This window comes from Thamnophis elegans, chromosome 14, assembly GCF_009769535.1.
Source record: "Thamnophis elegans isolate rThaEle1 chromosome 14, rThaEle1.pri, whole genome shotgun sequence".
Taxonomy (NCBI): Eukaryota; Metazoa; Chordata; class Lepidosauria; order Squamata; family Colubridae; genus Thamnophis; species Thamnophis elegans.
The window spans coordinates 3,858,822-3,884,061 of record NC_045554.1 but is presented as its reverse complement, the minus strand read 5'-3'; the positions used below and the strand labels follow the sequence as shown (position 1 = coordinate 3,884,061).

The 25,240-nt window shown below is 45.7% G+C and overlaps 1 protein-coding gene across 1 annotated transcript in view; it reads left to right on the top strand.

The window, feature by feature from the left end:
• The window catches only part of LOC116517819 (protein sidekick-1-like), a 43,311-nt gene that overhangs the window by 8,740 nt on the left and 9,331 nt on the right, over positions 1-25,240 (top strand). The window contains exons 4-6 of the mRNA XM_032230995.1: positions 3,971-4,162; positions 5,720-5,841; positions 22,886-22,995. Of these exons, the coding sequence (XP_032086886.1) occupies positions 3,971-4,162; positions 5,720-5,841; positions 22,886-22,995 (424 nt within the window). The remainder of the gene's footprint in view (positions 1-3,970; positions 4,163-5,719; positions 5,842-22,885; positions 22,996-25,240) is intronic.

Genomic DNA, 25,240 nt, shown 5'->3' with positions numbered 1-25,240 from the left:
GGAAAGCTTGGGCCTCTCTTAAACTCTCCCTCTGATCTAGGTGGAGATTCCGCCACATGTAGAAGGTTAATTCCACTGTCCCAAAAAGAAGGCACCGTAATCCCTTTTTATTTGTGATATAATGTCGGTCTAAAGATGTAGCGGTCAAGCTTTAAGAGACCAGATCCATGTCTGAAAGATGTTGGTTAGGGCATCGATCGTGATGCCATCTTGCAGATTTTGCTCCCCTGCTATGGTCACTGCTGGAAACCGTATTGTGAGGAATCTTTAGGCTGGAAGAGTAGAAGTGACAAAAATCATTCACTGCTTGCGAAGGATGAGGTGGTTTGGATAAAGCTGCAGAGATAGCTTAGAATTCCTAGGAGATTCCTCCTTCGTCACTTCGCTGCGAAGGTGTCATTTACTGTGACTTTGTCTTTAAATCTAACCCATGGAATAAGAGGAAAATAGGGGGGGGGGCACCGGAGGGAACAAGACAGTTTTTGGTAAATTGCCCATTGCAAATTTCAGTGTCTTCCTCGTTCCCTCGATAAATTCTGATTTATGAGGGCCTGGATGCAGGCGGACAGTTTCTGATTGGATGTACAGCTCTCTTATCCAGAATTTAGTCCAGATCAACAGAAAATTATTTCCGAAGCTCCTGAGGTCATCCGTTTCAGTTACACGGCCCTTTACAAAGAAGCTACTAAGGCCAGTGCATAAAGGAAAACTTCTTTACTGCTTTCATTTGAGTCGGACTTGATCTTCTCCATCTCTTCAGCACTTTTGGCCATTCATCGGTCACATTCCATAATATTTTTTTTGAAGTTAGTTTCTTGTTCAAAAGAAGGAAGACGTCACTAATTTGCCTTTCCTGATTCTTTTTATCTGCCCCATTCATTGGACACTGAGACTTCTTCTGCGAGCTTAGTTCTGCCTGTCAGTTCACGCTTCCTGTTTCCAGCTTCAAAGCTTTCTCCTGCTGATAGCAATACCAATAGCAGTTAGACTTATATACCGCTTCATAGGGCTTTCAGCCCTCTCTAAGCGGTTTACAGAGTCAGCATATCGCCCCCAACAATCTGGGTCCTCATTTTACCCACCTCGGAAGGATGGAAGGCTGAGTCAACCTTGAGCCGGTGAGATTAGAACCGCTGAACTGCAGATAACAGTCAGCTGAAATGGCCTGCAGTACTGCACCCTAACCACTGCGCCACCTCAGCTCTGATGCTACTGTTGAAGTATCAACAACCATTCTACTTGGTGCCAGGGTATTATGACATGGTCACGTGATGCTTGGATGAGTGCTGAAGGATCTCTTGAACCTGATAGGGATTCACACCTCCTTAGGAAGGTTAAAAACATGCCTTCATCAGCTTATCCATTTGTTATTGTTATTGTTGCGAAGTCGTGTCTGACCCACCGCGACCCCATGGACAACGTTCCTCCAGGCCTTCCTGTCCTCTGCCATCCTCTGGAGTCCATTTAAGCTCACGCCGGCTGCTTCGGTGACTCCATCCAGCCACCTCATTCTCTGCCGTCCCCTTCTTCTTCTTTTGCCCTCCATCGTTCCCAGCATGAGGCTCTTCTCCAGGGAGTCCTTCTTCCTTCTCATCAGGTGGCCAAAGTCTTTGAGTTTCCTCTTCAGGATCTGGCCTTCTAAAGAGCAGCCAGGGTTGATCTCCTCTAGGACTGACCGGTTGGATGGCCTTGTAGTCCTTCTTCTTTTGCCCCCCATCCTTCCCAGCATGAGGCTCTTCTCCAGGGAGTCCTTCTTCCTTCTCATTAGGTGGCCAAAGTCTTTGAGTTTCCTCTTCAGGATCTGGCCTTCTAAAGAGCAGCCAGGGTTGATCTCCTCTAGGACTGACCGGTTGGATGGCCTTGCAGTCCAAGGGACTCAATGCAGGAGTCTTCTCCAGCACCAGAGTTCAAAGGCCTCCATTCTTTGGTGCTCAGCCTTCCTTATGGTTCAACCTTCACAGCCATCCATTGCAACTGGGAAAACCATAGCCTTGACTAGACACACTTTTGTTGGCAGGGAGATGTCTCTGCTTTTTAGTCGGCTGTCTAGATTTGCCATCGCTTTCCTCCCCAGGAGCAAGCCTCTTTTGATTTCTTGGTTGCAGTCCCCATCTGCGGTGATCTTGGAGCCCAAGAAAATAAAATCTGTCACTACCTCCATTTCTTCCCCATCTTCGCCATGACAAGGCAGTGATCCATGAAGGGGAGCACATTCATAGGTCCTGTGAAAAGAAGGCCATTAACTCGCTCTCATCTCATTCCTCTTATTTATAATGAGCCAATTCTCGGGAAGGGATACCCTTCCTTACAAATAATTTGCTGATTTGCAGGTCAAAGAAATTAAAGCATAGCTCATTCTGGTTGGAGCAAGATTCATGCCGCCACGCTTCCAACACAACATTTGCAGCCAACACAACATTTGCCACCACGATTTTGGCAGCTCGGGGATCTCCACCTGTTCTTGCCTCCCCTTTTGCAATCCATCTTTGCATATTTTTGAGCCTTTCTGGTCCAGTTCTCCATCATTCACTTCCCTCTTCCTCTGAGATCTACTACACCTTTCCAAATATCTTTTCCTCGTGGGGAGTAAAAAAAAAAAATCACCCCAGCCTCTTGATGCTTTATTTTTTTTACCTGTGCTCTTCCCCACCTCACTTCCAGAGGATCTGTCTTGTCTTGCCCCAGGCCTAATCACCAAGGAAGATGCAATCAAGCCTGTATTTTTTCCCCCAGGCGCTCCGGGGGCACGATCACCAGCAAGGTTCATAAAAGAGCTCCAGGATGAATGAAGTGTTGGCGGAAGGCTGAGAGGCAGAGAGAGAAGAGAACAAGTAAAATCAGAAGAAGAATTGAGGGGGAAAAAAATCAGGGCCTCGTGGAGGTTGACGGAAGCAGGGAGAGAGAAAGAGAGAAAAGCATTACTAGAATCTTGCCCCAGAAGTCCACAATAGGTAAGCGGGGTGGAGAGTTAGGTTCTTCAGCACATCGGGATAATGGCTTCGCCTGACGTGGCTCGGAATGACAAGATAAAATGATTTGCCAGGCGCGCAAGTGTCTATGTTAGGGCAGCGACACAGAACAAAGGCATTTCCCCCTCTTTCTGACTTTGCAATGTGTTCCCCTGGGCCAATTAGCATCTCATTTGCTTCCTTTGGTTCTCGTCAAAGAGAACATTTCTGTCTGTCTTTGCATCCGTGTTTCCCTGTCGGGACCAACCCAGAGACAAGAGAGTGAGATCCAATCGAGTCCCATCCTTTATTTGCTCACACCACAATACAAGGGAGAAGGGACATACAAAGGGGCATAGTGGCTCAGTGGCTAAGACGCTGAGCTTGTCGATCAGAAAGGTCAGCAGTTTGCCGGTTCGAATCCCTAGCGCCGCGTAACGGAGTGAGCTACTTCTGGTAGGCCCATTTTTCATCCTCCCAGGACCTCCACGGGGCCCCCGCACTTACCTGGCATGATGAACGGGCCATGTGGAAACTCCTGGGAGGGGGTGTGGTTGTGGTGAGCAGGGTCAGCTGATCCTTGTAACTACCGGCTCGGTGAACCAGATTAAAACTACCATCCGGTTAGCCCGAACCGGTGCGAACCGGCTGAAACCCATCCCTGACTTTTCCTGATGCCAAGAGGACCATCGAAGCGGTGAAGTTCAAGAGGTGTCAGTAGTTGTAAGGCTACAAATACTGTTGAGAGAGATGGCTTCTCCTTTTTTTTTTTTTTTTGAGGCTCCTCAAGGCAGCAGATCAAAGAATCTGGCAGAAGACCGATTTTTGATGGCTTCTCATTACCGAGCAAATTTTCCTTAAATGGAGGCATTTTCCCCTTCAGCTGAAGTAATGGAAACCTCAGGAGCTCCGTGCTAAGTTCTGGCAGAGGCCCTTTAACCGAGCGCCACTGGGACACCCTTTAGAAGATGCTTCTGATAGTATCAGCCGGGTTTCATGGCTTCCTCCTCTTTTTCCTCCAGGCTATCAAATCTCCTGGGAGGTCTACAGCAGGAACGAATCTCGCCTGGCTAAGACTCTGGCTAACACAACCCTCGAGTACAAAATCACAGGCTTGTCTTCTCTCACCACTTACACCATCGAGGTAGCAGCTCTGACAGCGAAGGGAACCGGCCTGGTCACTTCGTCGACCATCTCATCCGGAGTTCCCCCAGGTCAGTCAAGCGGCATTTGGAAAGGCTCCAGAAATACCTGGGTTGCATTTCATTGAGTTTAAGGCTAAAGGGGTTGTTCCGGAACACAAGAATGTCTTGGGGTGTGGGGTGGGGGAGAAATAGGGTGTAGAAATTTCCTGACGGTGAGAACAATTAATCACCGGGTGTAGGGTTTCCTGCCTAAGCAGGGGGTTGGACTAGAAACAAGGGTCCTCAAACTAAGGCCCAGGGTCTGGGTACGGCCCACCAAAGCCATTAATCTGGCCCGTATGGGACCACAAGGCTGCCCCGCCCACATCAACCCATCTACCCGCCGTCTCCACCCACCTTCTGGAGGCCAAAAACGGGATGTGTGGAGCAGTGGTGGGTTCCGGATCCCATTGCAACTGGTAAGGTACAACGGGGCCGGGCGTCCACCACATGAATGCGCGTAGCACACACTTGCATACTTACCACCCGCAATGCTCCAGATGCTCGGCGGAGCACCGTGCAGCCGCCATACACTCTGTGTGCATGCATGGAAGCCCCGAACAGCTCAAATACCAGTAAGGAGAGCGGGTGGGCGGGTGAGCCCTCCAGAGCACCGTACCAGAACGGTACTTGGTGCTCCCATCAGGCACCAGTACACCCGTATTGGGGCATACTGCCTGCAACCTACCACTGGTGTGGAGGCCTCCAGAGAGAGAGAAAGAGAGAGAGAGAGAGAGAGAGACATGAAGGGAGGGAGGGAGGCAGGGAGAAAGAGAGAGAGAGAGAGAAAGTGAGAGCTAACCTTTTGACCAGCTGGCAAAACTCCCCCCCCCCCATACTGGCCACATGACCACGGAGACATCTTCAGACAGCGCTGGCTCTTCAGCTTTGAAATGGAGATGATCACATGCCCCCTAGAGTCAGGAACGACTAGCACAGATGTGCGAGGGGAACCTTTACCTTTACTTCTGTAGAAATGTCAACAGGGACAAAAGGTAAAGAATCTTAACAAGCTAGAAAAGGAAAGATAGAAAACGAGATGGACGAATCCGGCTCGCACCCCTCTCTTTTCCTGCCCCATCAAAAAAGACCACCCAGCTTTTTATCTTCCCTGTAAAATGTGATGCTTTGTCCCCAAACAATCCTTGGAGCCTCACTCCTCGTGTATACAAAGAGCAGGACTCCAGCATCCTGGATTAATTATTTAGCCTGACCTTCGAAATTACGTTTTAAGCAGGACCCTTCGAGGCAATTCGGCTCCCCACTAAGGGTCACTTAAGTTGAGATGGGGGCTTGCTAAGATAGGCAAGGATTTCCGGTGCCCGCAGGAGATGACTTTTAATTCCAAAATCAATAATTGTGCAGCTGTCTAATGGAGAGGCATCCTGCTGGATGGGAAAACAAGGGATCTCCCTAGTGATGGACCACTCTTTTGGAGGAAGGATGTGGTGTTGGATGGATTCTCAGGGCTTCCATTCTGCCTCATGAAATAGAGTGAGAAGTCCCAGTATTGAGCCATGGGTTTATTCTTCCGCTCCAAACTCTTGACCCTTCCCTTCTTTTTATTCCACCTGTCGGCTTCTACAGAACTTCCTGGGGCGCCTTCCAATTTGGTCATCTCAAACATCAGCCCTCGATCTGCAACCCTTCAGTTCCGCCCTGGATATGATGGCAAGACCTCCGTCTCTAAATGGATAGTGGAGGGCCAGGTATGTAAGAAAAAAAACCCCACCTTAATGTGTCAGTTTGTAACCATCCTAATCAGCTTAGCAGCTCGAATTAATCTGTAATTGGCTTCATTTGCAAAGACAGGAAGCACATTTGCACGTAGATTTCTAGGGGGAAGAAAGTGTCAAATTCTTTCTCTCGATCCATGGATAGCAATAGCAAAGCACTCAGATTTATGGACTGCTTCCCAGTGCTTTATAGCCCTCTCTAAGCAGTTTATAGAGTCAGTATAATGCCCCCATCAATCTGGGTCCTCATTTTACCGACCTTGGAAGGATGGAAGGCTGAGTCAATCTTGAGCTGGTCAGGATCGAACTCCTGGCAGTAGGCAGAATCAGAAATATTTCTAATCATTGTGCCACCATGGCAAGGAAGGGAGGGAGGGAAGGAGGAAGGGAGGAGATGGAAATGAGAGGAAGGGAGGGAAGGAGGGAGAGAGGGAAGGAAGGAAAGGGAGGGAGAGAAAGGAAGGAAGCAATAGCACTTAGACTTATATACCACTTCACAGTGCTTTTACAGCCCTCTCTAAGCAGTTTACAGAGTCAGCCTCTTGCCCCCAACAATCTGGGTCCCCATTTCACCAACCTCAGAAGGACGGAAGGCTGAGTCAAGAGCCTTGGCGAGATTCGAACTATCAAACTGCAGGCAGCTGGCAGCCAGCAAAAGTAGCCTGCAGCACTGCACTCTAACCACTGCGCTAGTGAATTAAAATATGTTCTTTTAATCCATGGCTCCTTCTTTCACATGTGCATGTAGGACAGCCAAAGCATCCCACCGACAAATGATTAACAATTTGATGCAAACCATTTTCCCTTTTGGGAAGTAGATACCATAATGGGTTTTATTTTTATTTTTTTTGTTGGTTTCCCTTTTTCCTTTGCTGTGTTGACACGGGGATGTGTTTGATGCACGCCACCTTGGGATTGCATGAATTTGGTAGCCATATTCGCCTTCCAAAGAAATCGATTAATGGGATGAGCAAACGTTTTGTCAAGGAAACATTCTGCGATCTTGACTGGGCCATTTTTTTTCTTTCTTTAGCTATTGTTTCCCTCTTGCAGTAAAGTACCACTTCTCTATAATAATGCTCACCGAGTACACATTTCTGCTCTAAGACTCAAGATATTAATGGTTGCCTATTATGATGCAGGATGGAAGATACTCACCGTGCTCTCTGATCGTTGCCGAGTCCGTTCTCGAGAGAGAATGCAGTTGAAAGACATCCGATAGAGCTAAAATGGGCTGCAAAGTCCTATATTTATAACCAACGTATTTGGGATTTTATGAAGCTTACCCAACGGCTCCATGGCTCTCATTTTTTATTAGTTTAATAATGTTTGGGGCTGGTTTTTTTGGGAATTTTAGTGTATAATACATTTATTCCAAGCGGAATAAATGCCATCAGCTCAAGCCTGTTTCTCTTTCATCCCTCGGCGCCTGCCTGGAGTCATCTTTCGTCTATTGCCTTTGTTGGTTTTAATGGCGCCCCACTAGTATACAATTTTTTTATCCCACTCGTTTATGACTTCCCAGCAGCTGGTTAACACTTCACACATCTCTGTGTAACCCGTAAAAACTCGTGTCGGAAGGAGGTCAACGGAAGGAGGCCAACGCATGCCTGGCAGATGTTTTGCATGGCAAGGCCCTTTTAACCTTCGGCGTGCTGGTGGGACCATAGATAAAATGGTCAACTCTGCAATGGAGCCTGAGGTTCTTTGCGACTTTATGTCTTTCATGCCAGCTTTCATTGTCAAAAAAGAAAGTTCTCCCCTCTGACTTTGGGAGTGGAGGGCAAGGAAAGGCAAGCAGAGGGTTGGTTCAGCTTCTCCTCTTAGGCCCCTCTTCCTTTCCAAATGTACTTTTCTCTTTTTGGCTTAGTTTGAGTTGCTCTTAAGCTGGGACGCCGTGGCTCAGTGGCTAAGACGCTGAGCTTGTCGATCAGAAAGGCTGGCAGTTCGAATCCCTAGCGCCCCGTAACAGAGTGAGCTCCCGTGACTTGTCCCAGCTTCTGACAACCTAGCAGTTCGAAAGCACATAAAAAATGCAAGTAGAAAAACAGGAACCACCTTTGGTGGGAAGGGAACAGCGTTCCGTGCGCCTTCGGTGTTGAGTCATGCCGGCCACATGACCATGGAGACATCTTTGGACAGCGCTGGCTCTTCGGCTTTGGAATGGAGATGAGCACCGCCCCCTAGGGTTGGGAATGAGTATCTCATATGTGCAAGGGGAACCTTTACCTTTACCTTAAGTTGCTTTTCAGAAGGTCACAAGGGCGTGGAGTTGCGTTTGGTCAAGTGGTGCTCGTAAGGTGGTGCTTCTCAACCGTGACACCTTGAGGAGTTGTCAACTTCAATTCCTAGAATTAAACAAAAAAAACCATGCAAAGCTGGCTGGGGAATTCTGGGAGTTGAAGTGATGTTATTTAATGGGGAAAAAAGGCTAGGTGTAGCATGATAGCGGTCGTCCAGTATTTGTGGGGCTGCCACAAAGAATAGAGGGGTCAAGCCAGAGGTGGGTTCCTACCAGTTCGCACCATCCATCAATCCATTCATCCATTCATCATCTAACATCTATCTACCTACATAACTACTTATCCATCCATCCATCATCCATCCCTATCTATCTATCTATCTATCTATCTATCTATCTATCTATCTATTCTATCTATCTATCTATCTATCTATCTATCTTTCATCCATCCATCAATCCATTCATCCATCCATCCATCATCTATCATCTATCTACCTACATAACTACTTATCCATCCATCCATCATCCATCCCTATCTATCTATCTATCTATCTATCTATCTATCTATCTATCTATCTATCTCTCTCTCTCTCTCTCTCTATCTATCTATCTATCCTATCTATCTATCTATCTTTCATCCATCCATCAATCCATTCATCCATCCATCATCTATCATCTATCTACCTACATAACTACTTATCCATCCATCCATCATCCATCCCTATCTATCTATCTATCTATCTATCTATCTATCTATCTATCTATCTATCTATCTATCTTTCATCCATCCATAAATCCATCCATCCATCCAGAGGTGGGTTCCTACCAGTTCGCACCTATTCGGTAGAACCAGTTCGTCAAATCTACCGAACCGGTTAGAAGAGGTTCCACCAGTGGACCCGGAAAGCAGGCCACATCTACAGAAGAGGTTCCAAACATTTTTTGAAACCCACCACTGGTCCTTGGATATGATTATTCTACACTATCATGCTCCTATTTATAAAACTCAGTGCCTCTGTGAAAGGTAAGGATGACTACTGCATTTGTGGTGCAATCAGAACTTTGCGTGTGTTGAAATTGTTTTAACGCAAACCAAAGATGCCTTTTGAAAAACAAGTTGACATCCTATTCTTATGCATGCCAGTGCTGTGTGTGAGGTCATTTAAGGTGGTTCTGACAAGTGTCGTCGGCATCTTCATATCCGGTCACATGGGCAGCAAGCCACTCCCATCCAGTCACATGGGTGGCAAGCCACTCCCACAAAGGAGGCCACACCCACAGAGTAGGTTCGAACAATTTTTGAAACCCACCACTGGGTCAAGCTATTCTCCAAAGCACCTGAGGGCAGGACAAGAAGCAACGGGTGGAAACTAATCAAGGAGAGAAGCTACCTAGAACTAAGGAGGAAATTTCTGACAGCGAGAACAATTCACCAGTGGAACGACTTGCCCCCAGAGATTGTGGGTGCTCCAACACTGGAGTCCTTCAAGAAGAGTCTGGGCAACCACTCGTATGAAAGGGTTTCCTGCTTGAGCAGGGGGTTGGACTAGAAGCCCCCCCCCAAGGTCCCTTCCGACTCCGTTATTCCGTTAGTCGATTAAGTCCACTCTTCTTCAAGAAGTCAAAGTTGAGAAACATCGCTCTTAATGCCAGAAGGTGGGGAAAAAATCATCCTCTCCAAATGTCTCTGTGCTGCAATTAATTAGGTCTTCAAGTGCTGGAGAAGGGCAGCATATTGCACCATGTTTGATCTTGGAAACGGGTCCTCCCTCCAAGCTTGCGGGAAGATTTATGCCGTCTCCAGAGAAATCAGAACATAAGCTTGCAACGGAGGAGAAGATCGGATTTTCCAAGAAAACTGGGCCTTTCATAATCAGCATAAAAGAGCAAAAGTGAAAGTTGTCCCCAGGCACAACTGCTCTTTGGAGGTCTTTGGGAGAGAGTCAGCACCATGAAAACTGCACCAGGGGTGTGTGTGTGTGGAGGGGGTCCTCATTCAAAATCCAAGGAATTTATCTCCTCCTGGGTGGAGAAATCTGAGTTTAGCCTCTGTTAGGGGAGTTTTTATGCTAAACAGAATGTCAGGGGGATTAAATTAGGGGATCTGAAAAGCAGAAGGGGATGTCTGGCCTTCCACAATGAGCTTTTTCAGAGGCCCAACTCAGCAGTTAACGCCGGAGCCAGAGAGCTTTGACAATTCTCAGCTCTCTGAGAAATCCTCTTCGCCCCTCCAGCTCAGAAATATCCTCCTTGGTTTCCGTCCTCCTCTTCTGCAGACGAAAACCATCCCTTCTGTTTTCTTCCGTCAGTCCAATTGTGGCCCTTCCTTCCCATCTTCGGATCCCCGTAAATAGCATCTAAGGTCCTTCTTCGGTTTGATATGAAGTCTTGCAACTGTCTTCTGCTGGCTTTTTTGCCATGTGACAATCAGACCTTTCATCTGGGAACCAAGTTTCTCTTTCCTTTCCTTTTCTTCCTTCCTTCCTTCCTCTGTTCCTTCCTTCTTTCCTCTGTTCCTTCCTTCATCCCTCCCTCCTTCAATCTACACTGAGTGCCTCCTTTCCTTCCTTCCTCCCTCCCTCCTTCCCTTCTTCTATCTACCTCCCTTCTTTCCTCTTTACCTCCCTTCCTCCCTCCTTCTATCTACCCTCTCCTCCCTCCTTCCCTTCTTTCCTCTGTACCTTCCTTCCTCCCTCCCTCCTTCTATCTACCCTCTCCTCCCTCCCTTTCTCCCTCCTTCCCTTCTTCCTTTATCCTTCCCTCTTTCTATCTACCCTGACTGCCTCATTTTCTTCCTCCCTCCCTCCCTCCTTCCCTTCTTTTCTCTGTACCTTCCTTCCTCCCTCCCTCTTTCTATCTACCCTCTCCTCCCTCCCTTTCTCCCTCCTTCCCTTCTTTCCTCTGTTCCTTCCTTTATCCCTCCCTCCTTTTATCTACCCTCTCCTCCCTCCCTCCCTTCTTTCCTCTGTACCTCCCTCCTTCTATCTACCCGCTCCTCCCTCCCTCCTTCCCTTCTTTCCTCTGTACCTTCCTTCCTCCCTCCTTCTATCTACCCTCTCCTCCCTCCCTTTCTCCCTCCTTCCCTTCTTTCGTCTTCATCCTTCCCTCTTTCTATCTACCCTGACTGCCTCATTTCCTTCCTTCCTCCCTCCCTCCCTTCTTTCCTCTTTATCTCCCTTCCTCCCTCCTTCTATCTACCCTCTCCTCCCTCCTTCCCTTCTTTCCTCTGTTCCTTCCTTCATCCCTTCCTCCCTCCTATCTACCCTTCCTCCCTCCTTTCCTTCCTTCCTTCCTCCCTCCCTTTTCTCACATACTCCATCCTTGTCACTAAGCACCCTCATCCATAGTTTGACTCCTCATGCGTAGTTTGGACAACGGTTGAGGAGCCTGTTTCTAACCAGGCCTGCAGATCCTACCTCAGTCCATTCTTACTAGATTCCGAACATAAATAAGAGATGTCCATGCAGAAACTAAAGGAGAGCTCCAAAGCTCTGCCTCTCCCTTGATCAAATTCTCCTCCTTTTCCAGCTGCAATTCCCCTCTGCAGTTCCAAGAAGCCTTTCAGATGGCTGTGACTCCAACAAATGTCATCTTTCGCTTTTGCTCTGAGCTTTCATTTCTTTGTGTTAAGAGAGCAACTCTGGAATGGCCACCAAGGATGTCGATCTCCCTTGTGATTTCTGTTCTTCTGGTGGACAACAACTCCATTGCCCGCAGAAGCATTTGCTTGGTATCTGCCATAAACATCTGCATAGGATGTTCCTGCATGATAATGATTAATCACTCCTACGGAGAACGGATTTGGGGTGGAAATTGACCCTAATTTTCTTTTTTTTAAGGAACATTTCAACTCCTAAAACGCATCCCTGGATGATCAAAACAGAGGAATTGGGTATGTCTAGTTCAGGGATCGGCAATCTTAAACACTCAAAAGAGCCATTTGGACCCGTTTCCCACAGATAAGAAAACACCGGGAGCCACAAAAACCTTCCCGTGCCTGACTATTTCCTAAGCGGCCACAAAATTAGCATACGTAGTTGAATTAAATGTTCTGTTTTCTTTTTAAAACTTTTCTCTCCTTGGATTTATCCATAGTTGGCTGGTTAAACCGGGGGTCGAAAAGCTCATGTGCCAGCGGGTCTCCCGCGTTGGCGGTTGTGATGCACATTTTGAGCAACAGGGGGCTGCAGGAGAGGGATGAAAGAGCCACATGCGGCTCCTGAGCTGCATATTGCTGAGCCCTGGCCTAGTTTAATGAAAAGATGGACCAGGGATGCAGGAGAGCAGTCTTCCAATATTTCAGGTGCTGCCCCAAAGAAGACCGGGGGGGGGGGGTTTCAATCCAAAGCACCAGAGGGCAGGACAAGAAACAATAAATAGAAACTAATCAAGGAGAGAAGCAACCGGAGAAACTTCCTAACAGTGAGGACAATTAACCAGTGGAGCAAAAGTTGCCTCCAGAAGCTGTGGGCGCTCCAACACTGGAAGTCTTGAAGACGAGATGGGAGAACCATCCATCTGAAATGGTACCATTTTTCCTGCCTGAGCAAGGGGTTGGATTAGATGACCTCCAAGGTCCCTATCCAATTCTGCTCTTTTGTTCATTTTTGATCGTTGTAACCTAGGCTCCATCTTCAGCCGCTGCCTCTGGACTCCTGAACAGCTTCAATTCTCTCTCTTCTTATTTCACATCTCTTCTAGTACTTTGCAAAGCCTCATTTTTAGAGCTGCAATTTTTTTTCCCCACTTCTTTCTCGTTCTGAATGGAGATGCCTGCAATATCCTTGGAAATTGTTTGTGGGTCACAGATTGAAAACTTTTATTATGCTTCATTAGACAGGATCAAAATTGGCATCTGGGTGGGTGTTTGTTTTAGAAAGAAAAAAAAAACCGAACAAACAACAGGAATTAAAAAGAGTTTTTGTTCTAACAGTTCTAACATTTTTGGGGGTCGGCCCCTCTGTTTAACTACTAAAGAAATAGACTTTTTGAAACGCAACATGAAAACCTATTTAATATCCCGTAATGTAAAGGATAAATGAAAATGCTTCTGCCATGATCCACTGCTAATCTTCAATATATAACTCTCTCCGGGATTGTTCTCATTTTATGTTTTGTAGTCTGATGCAGATTTATGGGGACAATATGTTCAGGCTTCTAAGGCTTAGAAAACAGGCTCGGTTGCTATCCCAAACTTCCCTTTTCATTTCAAATATAATTAAAAATAAGCATTGGTTAAAAAAAAAGAAAAACCTCTCCCAAATGCCAGAAGTCTAGTGAACATTTTATAGAAGAACATCAAAATCTAGAGGGATTTGGGAGTGATGGGGGTAAAATGCGTGCATCAGAAAAGATGGTTGATCACTGATGAGACAGAGGTAAAGGTAAAGGTTCCCCTTGCACATATGTGTTAGTCATTCTTGACTCTAGGGGGCGGTGCTCATCTCCGTTTCAAAGCTGAAGAGCCAGCGCTGTCCGAAGACGTCTCCATGGTCATGTGGCTGGCATGTCTCAATGCCGAAGGCGCACGGAACGCTGTTCCCTTCCCACCAAAGGTGGTTCCTATTTTTCTACTTGCATTTTTATGTGCTTTTGAACTGCTAGGTTGGCAGAAGCTGGGGCAAGTGGCTAAGACGCTGAGATTGTCAATCAGAAAGTTTGGCAGTTCGGCGGTTCGAATCCCTAGCGCCGCGTAACGGAGCGAGCTCCCGTGACTTCTCCCAGCTTCTGCCAACCTAGAAGTTCGAAAGCATGTTAAAAAATGCAAGTAGAAAAATAGGAACCACCTTTGGTGGGAAGGTAACAGCGTTTCCATGTGCCTTCGGCATTGAGTCAGGCCAGCCACATGACCACGGAGACGTCTTCGGACAGTGCTGGCTCTTCGGCTTTGAAACGGAGATGAACACCGCCCCCTAGAGTCGGGAACAACTAGAGCATATGTACAAGGGGGGAACCTTTACCTTTACCATTAGGGGAAATTGGAGAGAAGAAATTCATCTGCCTGGAGAGCAGAAGAGGGTCCAGGAAGGGGAGAGTGGGCTGAAATAAGGTGCCAGACCCTTCAATTCGCGGTCTAGAACTCCTGCTGCAATTCCTCTGAACATCTCCGTTAAACAGAGCAGTGAAAATCTGCCAGAAAGCATGACAGCTAAGCAAAGGAATCCATTCACCAGCAGGCTTGTTCACACGGACCTTGATATCCTTCCTTAAGGAGAAAACATACAGCCAGAATTATTCTTCCAGAGGATTCTCCTTGGGCCAAAACATGGCAGCTAGATGCTTCTTGTTAACCAGGATGCCTGTTGCTCTGTTTCCTCTCATGGAAGCCCAGTTTCTTTCCAATCATCATTAAGGCTGGCTTTGCAGAATGAATCTCTCTCTTCTTCAGCATCCTTTGGCTTGGCTGCGGATGCTCGCTTCCGTCCGTCTCTCTCCCCCCACCCACCCACCCCGGCGCCCTCCCTCCTCCTAACTTGAAACAGACGGCGCAAGGATGCTTTCTGACTGTGCTAAAGCAGCCCTTTTCATCGGCAGTAAATGAACTCCATCATTTCAGGGGAGATGACAGATGGCACCCGGAGAGGATAACTTGGAGAACGCCCAGATCCAAGTTTCTCTAGGAGTGACTGAAAAGGACAAGATTTCCCGAGTTTGCTAGCCCATAAATATGAAATCTGCAGGACTTCGCTCCGGTCTCCCCTGTCAGGTCATCGAGATGGCCGGGAATTTGGCCAGCTCAACATCATGACTCAAGCAGAAAAGTCTACTCAGGATTAAGAGCCTCACTCCATTGTTGATGTGGATAGAATTGCAGCTGTCGTGAATTAACAGGTTTTCTGGGCAGGGTGCCAAACCATGAATCTCAAAATCATCTACAGCATCATTTTCTAGTTTGTTGATATAATGAATCGTGGAACATTCTTCCCACACCTCAAAGTCAGGTTAGCTCCATCCCTGTTCGTGTCCCTGAAGTCTCTCAAGACCTGGTTATGTGGTCGGGCATAACTGGGGCTTCCAGGGAACCTACAAGATCTTCAGATGAAGATCAGGGTCCACTTCAGGGTCCGCTAAGGATTTCGTCACTCTTTCCCTGCCTGTGGCTTCTGCCTTTTCTTTGTTAATATATCTTAGTTTTCAATATTGATTTTTAAAAATATTCATACAATGTTCATATTTACATCATTGTTGTCCTTATTTGATTGTTGTACGGTGCCCAGAGTCCCTTCTTGTAAGGCAGGGAGGTTGTCTCGATGATAGATGGATGGATGGATGGATTTATGGATGGATGAAAGATAGATGGATGGATGGATGGATGGATGGATGGATGGATGGATGGATAGATAGATAGATAGATAGATAGATAGATAGATAGATAGATAGATAGATATGGATGGAGGATGATGGATGGATAAGTAGTTATGTAGGTAGATAGATGATAGATGATGGATGGATGGATGGATGGATGGATGGATGGATGGATAAGTAGTTATGTAGGTAGATAGATGATAGATGATGGATGGATGGATGGATGGATGGATAAGTAGTTATGTAGGTAGATAGATGATAGATGATGGATGGATGGATGGATGGATGGATGGATAGATAGATAGATAGATAGATAGATAGATATGGATGGAGGATGATGGATGGATAAGTAGTTATGTAGGTAGATAGATGATAGATGATGGATGGATGGATGGATGGATGGATGGATGGATGGATAAGTAGTTATGTAGGTAGATAGATGATAGATGATGGATGGATGGATGGATGGATGGATGGATGGATGGATGGATGGATAAGTAGTTATGTAGGTAGATAGATGATAGATGATGGATGGATGGATGGATGGATGGATAGATAGATAGATAGATAGATAGATATGGATGGAGGATGATGGATGGATAAGTAGTTATGTAGGTAGATAGATGATAGATGATGGATGGATGGATGGATGGATGGATAAGTAGTTATGTAGGTAGATAGATGATAGATGATAGATGATGGATGGATGGATGGATGGATGGATGGATGGATGGATAAGTAGTTATGTAGGTAGATAGATGATAGATGATGGATGGATGGATGGATGGATGGATGGATAAGTAGTTATGTAGGTAGATAGATGTTAGATGATGGATGGATGGATGGATGGATAAGTAGTTATGTAGGTAGATAGATGATAGATGATGGATGGATGGATAAGTAGTTATGTAGGTAGATAGATGATAGATGATGGATGGATGGATAAGTAGTTATGTAGGTAGATAGATGATAGATGCTGGCTGGCTGGCTGGCTGGATGGATGGATGGATGGATGGATGGATGGATGGATGGATGGATAAGTAGTTATGTAGGTAGATAGATGATAGATGATGGATGGATGGATGGATGGATGGATGGATGGATAAGTAGTTATGTAGGTAGATAGATGTTAGATGATGAATGGATGAATGGATTGATGGGTAGATAGATAGATAGATAGATAGATAGATAGATAGATAGATAGATAGATAGATAGATATGGATGATGGATGGATAAGTAGTTATGTAGGTAGATAGATGTTAGATGATGAATGGATGAATGGATTGATGGGTAGATAGATAGATAGATAGATAGATAGATAGATAGATAGATAGATAGATAGATAGATATGGATGATGGATGGATAAGTAGTTATGTAGGTAGATAGATGTTAGATGATGAATGGATGAATGGATTGATGGGTAGATAGATAGATAGATAGATAGATAGATAGATAGATAGATAGATAGATAGATAGATAGATAGATAGATAGATATGGATGATGGATGGATAAGTAGTTATGTAGGTAGATAGATGATAGATGATGAATGGATGAATGGACTGATGGGTGGATGGATGGATAGAAAGATAGCTAGATGATGGATGGATAAGTAGGTATGTAGGTTTAGATGGATGGATGGATAGATAGATAGGCAGACAGATGGATAGATGATGGATAAGTAGGTAGATTGATGATAGATGATGGATGGATGGATGGATGGATGGATAGAAAGATAGATAGATGATGGATGGATGGATGGATGGATAAGTAGGTATGTAGCTAGATAGATGATGGATGGATAGATAGATAGACAGACAGACAGACAGATGGATAGATGATGGATAAGTAGGTAGGCAGGTAGGTAGATGATAGATGATGGATGGATGGATGGAGACAGATAGGCATGAAATATGTGGGTGGCAGTATTACTGCTAGTAGATTGTGGAGAAAGTTCCTCTCCTTTCAAAATCTAAACCCATTCCCAAAGCTACATCAGCAATCAAAAATACTACTCAAAGCCACTGGTCAAAACCCAGCTGTTGATGCTTAAGGAAGCTGTCAAGTCCATGTGATTCATCACGATAAGAATGCAGTTTATCAAACAAATCAATTTACAAATAGAAGAAATGCAGTGTTTGCAATAGACGAAGGGAATTCTGAAATATCTGAATGGGGTAAAACTGTTCTAGATTCTGGACCCGGGGAAAAACGGGCAGAAGTAACATGTAGCCTATTCCACTGTCGAATACTCAATGCAGATCCAATAAAATAAAGAGGGCTGGCCTAAACATATTAAGATGGACTCCTGTTAAACTTTCCAGTATTTCTGGAAAGAGACGGCTTTTAAAAAAAATATGCTTCTGGATAATCTTACTTTGGGGAAAACAAGATGTCTTTCTATTATTTTCCATTCTTTTTTTCCTTCCTTTGTTCTTTTTTTCTTTTTGGAACGCTCATAAATTTTTCCTATTATCTTTCTTTTTTCCTTATCTGATTTTCCCCTGCATGAAAACTGCCAGGTTCTCCAAATCTTTAGTTATTTTTTTTAAAAAAAATAATATCAGTGAGTTCAGTCTATTTCATTCCACTTTATGTGAAAGGAAAATTAAGTTATATGTGCCTTATCTCATGCAGGTCAAGATGTTTTTGACCTTGTAATGCCATCATCCTGATTTACAGAGGAATCCACATGATGTGCTTCTTAAAATGTCTATTAAAACATATTAGAATTAATTTTTCATTTCCTTCCAACTGCACATAGGAACTGGGGCATAATAATGGAAAGCTGGATGTAGAAAGACAAGTATATCTTTTGATACATCGCGTGGTTTTATAGGCATCTAGACATGTGATGCATAACAAAACTTGAAGTAATACTTCTCAAAATTCTCTTCCAAATCATTTCTAAAATTTACATTAAATTTGGGCATCGGAAGCATTGAAATATGGCTTGTCTATTAGCCACACAAGTCCATATTTCAATAGATTAACTTGGATTTTGTATCTTCTGACCTAGGCTTCCAGAGACAGTATAAATCATATGCTTAGTCCCAAAAACACTTTTATTTAAATGGCTGTGGAATGAATTATGGGCTGTGGAATGGATAGAATTCATTCACAGCCCTAATGATTCACAAACAGTCTGTAAAGAGTCCGACAGAAGTCTGCCAAAGTCTTTCGGGATAAGGCTGATAAGCACCCACCTTTATCTCCCTTGAAACGCTGCCAGAGACCTCATTGCCAATTAGTTTTTCAAGGCCAAACGGAGCACAGAATCAAGCGGAGTTTCTCAGAGTTTGAACCGACCAGAATGAGCAAAGTTGCTTCCTGCAAAGGCTCACCACCATTTGCTCCTCTTTTATGTCTTATGGGGGGGGGGGGGAAATCATCTCCAAGCCTTACTCCCAAGTTGCCCTTTTTGTCATAATCGTTCTTGCCTTCTGGAAGCTGCACACAGTGGGAACAGGCTCACACTGTTCTTCTGCCTCACTGACGTCAGACTCCGGAGGCAGCACATAACTACCAGACAGCCCTGGCCCCCTCTCTGCCGCCGATGCAGAGTCCTTGTCCGAGCCTTCCCCAGACTCCAGGACTAACCCATGTTCCTCCCCAACCTCTTCACTGTCCGACTCTGCTGCCAGTTTCGCGTGTCTCTGGCGGGCCACAACATTGTTGGATAGAGACTGGGAGAGAGTCAAAACGGGAATTAGCTTGTAATTTTTATGTAGGCACAAAACGGGCAAATTCTGAACCCCCTGAAGGCTATTGAACCTTATCTAGTCTTTCCCAGATGCGAACTGTCAGTCTGGGAAGATCCCTGTGTCATAAGCTTGAGCAATAAAACATAGTTAACTGCACTCTTCACATGTGGAACTGCTCCTTCCCACCTGACACATTTTCAGTGTCAACAAAGCCATTAAGATCCATTCGTTGAATAAAGTGGGCCTCTTGATATCATCCTCCCTTTTGGTAAGTAAAAAAAACCTGGGATTCAAGCAATTTTATGCTTTTGCTGATCTTTAAATCAAAACCAGCTGAATCAATTTAAGGCCTCTTTTGTTAAAAAAAAACAAACGGAAAAACACACCGGCATTCAGGCTGATTGCCTAGATGTGCCCAATTTTGATGGTTTTGAAATATAAACCTTATAAATTATAAATGGTAGGTAGAGAGCATCGTATTGAACGCTCTGGATTTTTTTATTTCCCCTTAAACTTTTCCGAGATCGTCTCTGGGCAGAAAATACTACAATAGGTGACCAGTGATTTAACAGCTTCCTGTGTTCCTTCATGAATTTTTCTGGGTTCATTTCTGGGATTCTGTCCAGAAACTAGCAGACTCTCCTCCGGGTAGTCCTCAACTTATGACCACAATTGAGCCCAAATTTTTCTGCTATTAAGTGAGACATTTGTTAAGTGAGTTTTGTCCCATTTCCAACCTTTCTTGAGGGACGCCGTGACTCAGTGGCTAAGATGCTGAGCTTGTCGATCCGAAAGGTCGGCAGTTCAGCAGTTCGAATCCCTAGCGCCGCGTAACGGAGTGAGCTCCCGTGACTTGTCCCAGCTCCTGCCAACCTAGCAGTTCAAAAGCACATAAAAAATGCAAGTAGAAGAAAGGAACCACCTTTGGTGGGAAGGGAACAGGTTTGGAGGTGAGTAGTTAGACAAGGGACGCAGTGGCTAAGATGCTGAGCTTGTCAATCAGAAAGGTCAGCAGTTCGAATCCCTAGCACCGCGTAACGGAGTGAGCTCCCGTGACTCATCCCAGCTTCTGCCAACCTAGCAGTTCGAAAGCACGTAAAAAATGCAAGTAGAAAAATAGGATCCATCTTTGGTGGGAAGGGAACAGCGTTCCGTGCGCCTTTGGCATTTAGCTATGCCGGCCACATGACCACAGAGAACATCTTCGGACAGCGCTGTCACTTTTTCCTGCGCCGTTGTAACTTTGAATGGTCCCCAAACAAACTGTTGTAAGTGACAGATGATCCGTATCTTAGACCCCTTCTCTCATATTGTAAGCCAACATCCCTGGCGGTTGAGCGATATCTAAGGAGAACCTCACCAGCCCACGGGATCCTTTTGATAGTAGGATGATACCCTTGTAACTGGGACACCTCACAGGTAGAGATTGTGGCTTCTGCCAACCCAGAGGAAAAGCTTCCTCTGTTCTCGTTCTCTTTGTGCTTCCATCTCAGGCGGCGAATTGTGTGTTCCTTTTCCTGGTGTCCAACTAATTTAGCTCAGCTCCGGATGCTTGCTAGCTAGGCATTTCTACGGAGAGCAGGCGATGTGCTCGGCTGCCTTTGTCTACTATTGTGGCACAGCTCTGGGCAAATTCCAGGTGCACTAGACATAATGATCATCCCCAGATCACAGGCATTCTGTCTGCGGCCTCTTGAGCCCCATAGGCAGGTATCTCGCCACCTGTCACCCAGCTGGCTTTTCAAGGAGGAATCGTTCCGCATTCCAGACATGTCCTGAGTCAGCTGTTCCCTTCGAGACCGTACCAATAATCTCCTCTAATTACAAAAACCTGACTTTGGGTTTGAGCGTTCGCATGGGACCCTTCTTCTCAGCGCCTGCCAAGGCTGTTCCGTCGGTCGCTCCAGAAGGACAACATTTGAACAAAGATAACATTCAGATTGTTGCCACAGTTCCAATTCCTTTGATTTCCTTTCCCCCCCGCCACTTCTCGGTGGCACTTCCCGCTGGAGGCTCTAAGCTCCTTCATGCCTCCTTTGGCGCACGCATGCAAATTGAATTTATATTTACCGCACGACGTTGGTGCCCTGCCCATTTTTCAAGGTGTTTAGAGCAGCGTGTGAAGTCCTCCCCCCGACCGGTGATCGGATTGAAGGGATGAAGTGACGGGAACCCGAACATCAAGTTGAGCTTGTGACTGTAACGCATAGAAGGGACCCTAACAGGAAAACTGGGATGCGATTGGGAGCTGGAAAAAAATGTTGCTAATACCATTTTACAATGTCTTGGTAGGGCCGCACTTGGAGTATTGCCAGTGGTGGGTTTCAAAAAAATTTCGAACCTACTCTGTGGGTGTGGCCTCCTTTGTGGGAGTGGCTTGCCAGCCATGTGACCTGGTGGGAGTGGCTTGCCGCCATGTGTTTTCTTTCTCTCTCTCTCTCTCTCTCTCTCTCTCTCTCTCTCTCTCTTTCCTTCCTTTTGTCTCTCTGTCCCTTTTTCCTTTTTTTCTTTCATCTCTCTTTCTTTCTTTTTTTTCTTTTTTATTTCTTTCTTTCTTCCTTTCTTTCTCTTTCTCTGTGTGAGTCTGTGTGTGTGTGTGTGTCTCTGTGTCTGTGTGTGTGTGTGTCAGTGGTGGGTTTCAAAAAATTTTGGAACCTCTTCTGTAGGTGTGGCCTGCTTTCCGGGTCCACTGGTGGAACCTCTTCTAACCGGCTCAGTAGATTTGACGAACCGGTTCTACCAAACTGGTGTGAACTGGTAGGAACCCACCTCTGAGTATCGCATTCAGTTTTGGTTGCCAGGATATTAAAAAAAAAAGATATTGAGACTCTAGAAAGAGTGCAGAGAAGAACAAGGAAGATGATTAGGGATCTGGAGGCTAAAGGATATGAAGAACGGTTGCAGGGATTTGATTATGTCCTGTATAATGAAAAGAAGGACTAGGGGTGACATGATAGCAGTGCTACAATATCTAAGGGGCTGCCCCAAAGAAGAGGGGGTCAACCTGTTCTCCAAAGCACCAGAAGGCAGGGGGGAAAAAACAACGGATGAAAACTTATCAAGGAGAGAAGCAACCTAAAACCAAGGAGAAATTTCCTAACATTGAGAACAATCAACCAATGGAACCATTTGCCTTCAGAAGTTGCGGTTGCTTCATCATTGGAGGTGTTTAAAAAGAGACTGGACAGCTACCTGTCTGAAATGGTAGAGGGTCTCCTGTGTGAGCAGGGGGTTGGACTAGAAGGCCTCCAAGCTCCAACTCTGTTATTCTGTGTGTGTGTGTGTGTCTACTCAAAATACATACATGCCCTACATGGTATTGGACCTGGGTACTTGAGAGACCGCCTCCTGCCAATTACCTCCCTACGACCAATTAGATCCCACAGATTAGGCCTCCTCCGAATACCATCTGCTAGCCAATGTCGACCCCTTGGGGGAGGGCCAATATGGCTGCTCCGGCCCTCTGGAACGATCTCCCCGTGGAGATTCGGACCCTCACCACCCTTCAGGCTTTCCACAAAGCCGTCAAGACCTGGCTGTTCCGGCAGGCCTGGGGGCTGATGAGTTCCCAGCACCACTCGAATTGTTGCGACTGTTGCGTTGTTTTTAAGCTGTTTTTTTTTGTATTTGTTTTTGTCTTCGTTTGTTTTTTGTATTTCCCCCCTCCCCACCTTGTTTGTTAGCCGCCCTGAGTCCCTCGGGAATACAAGTGTAATAAACATAACAACATAACATAACATAAAATCCCCCCTTCCCCTTTCCATAGGTTGGCGTGATAGGAGAGGAAGAAGAGTGGATAACTCTGTGCGAAGTGGAGAAGGAGTCAAATGCTCAGTTGTTGGAGATTCCAAACCTCACACCTTACACTCATTACAGGTAAAAAAAACAACAGCTGGTAATTCATTGATTGTGTCTACTGGCATGCTGCCGGCAGCAGGGAGCAGCATTAGGGTCTCCAAGCACCGGTGGGAGGGACAGTGGGTGTGGGGGGAGAGAGACGTTTACTCCAAAGAACTTAAATTTGCACCTCCAAAGAGTTTGCCCTGGAATGACTCAGCTTGGTGCATTTTCATTGTCATTCTCCGCGGAGTAAAATAATTAATCTAGGGAAGACAACGAGGTGCAAAACGGCCTGCTAAACAGTGCTGCCGAATACGTTCACACTTCCCGCCGGCTGAGAATTTCCCTCCCCCTAAAGCTCTCCCGATGTAATTGATTTTGGGTATTCTTTGTAGGTAAAACAGCACCCCAGTTGCTTGCTTATATGACAGTGGTTTCTTTTTGTAAACGGAGCCAACGGCATTAGGAATATTATTGTATGATGCTCTGTTTCTCCCATGTCTATCGCATGTTGTTGTTGTTAGTTGCAAAGTCATGTCCAACCGATTGCAACCCCACGGACAACGTTCCTCCAGGCCTTCCTGTCCTCTTCCATCCTCTGGAGTCCATTGAAGCTCACACCGACTGCTTCGGTGACTCCATCCAGCCACCACATTCTCTGTCATCCCCTTCTTCTTTTGCTCTCCATCATTCCCAGCATGAGGCTCTTCTCTAGAGAGTCCTTCCTTCTCATTAGGTGGCCAAAGTCTTTGAGTTTCCTCTTCAGGATCTGGCCTTCTAAAGAGCATTCAGAGTGGATCTCCTCCAGGACTGACCGGTTGGATGGCCTTGTAGTCCTTCTTCTTTTGCCCTCCATCGTTCCCAGCATGAGGCTCTTCTCCAGGGAGTCCTTCTTCCTTCTCATCAGGTGGCCAAAGTCTTTGAGTTTCCTCTTCAGGATCTGGCCTTCTAAAGAGCATTCAGAGTGGATCTCCTCCAGGACTGACCGGTTGGATGGCCTTGTAGTCCTTCTTCTTTTGCCCTCCATCCTTCCCAGCATGAGGCTCTTCTCCAGGGAGTCCTTCTTCCTTCTCATCAGGTGGCCAAAGCATTTGAGTTTCCTCTTCAGGATCTGGCCTTCTAAAGAGCAATCAGGGTTGATCTCCTCCAGGACTGACCGGTTGGATGGCCTTGCAGCCCACGGGACTCAATGCAGGAGTCTTCTCCAGCACCAGAGCTCAAAGGCCTCCATTCTTTGGTGCTCGGCCTTCCTTATGGTCCAACCTTCACAGCCATCCATGGCAACTGGGAAAACCACAGCCTTGACTTGATGCACTTTTGTCGGCAGGGAGATGTCTCTGCTTTTTAGTATGCTGTCACATGTAGCTGTACTCAAAAGAAGTTTCAGTATTAAATCAGATGTGGGTCAGGGTTATTTACTTATTTTTATTCAATTTCTATCCTGCCTTTATTACTTTATAAGTAAGTCAATGCAAACAGATTTAATGCTCCTCCCTCCTCCAATTTTCCCAAGGTGGCTGAAAAAGGGATACTGGTCTTAGGTCATCCAGCTAGCTTGTGTTCCTAGAGCAGGACTAGAACTCACCGTCTCCTGGCAGTTAGTCTAATGTCACCCAGTTTTCTTTCATGCCTAAGGCAAGTCTAGAACTCACAGTCTCCTGGTGATGGGCCTAAAGTCACCCAATTGTCTTTCATGCCTAAAGGAGGACTAGAACTCACCATCTCTTGGTTTCTAGGCGAACATCTTAACTGTAATACCAAACTGGCTCTCTTCATTCTCATTCGGTCTCAATATACCAATTCAAGCCTCAAACAACGGTGATACAAATGGTCAGAAGATCCCAAGAAGTTTACGTTATCAAGCGAGCATTCAGAAGTTTTTGCCATTCTACCCTGCCCTATTTCCTGACAAAAAGCTTGCCTGGCCTTTGGAGATGGAGCTTATTGTGAAGAACAAATGCTTGATCTATGGAGAATTTACAATGTCTTATTCACTGGGACTTTTGGAAAAGTAACCCAGGCAGATCTGAAACCCACCAACTCAAAACCATGCCTGCTTTTATGCCGTGGTGCTCGAATGGCACGCTGGCATACTTTTTATATAAGAAATCGTTAATGTTAAGAAAAGCTCAGAAAAATATCATTTACCGTAGGTGCTATACCAAAAATAGACAAGATTGTGGCACCGTGTAAGTCTCCCTTCCCATTTTTACTTAAATTACTTTCTTAACAACCATAGGTTCTTTTATTGCTTCTGCACCCCCCCCCCCCATTAAACCCC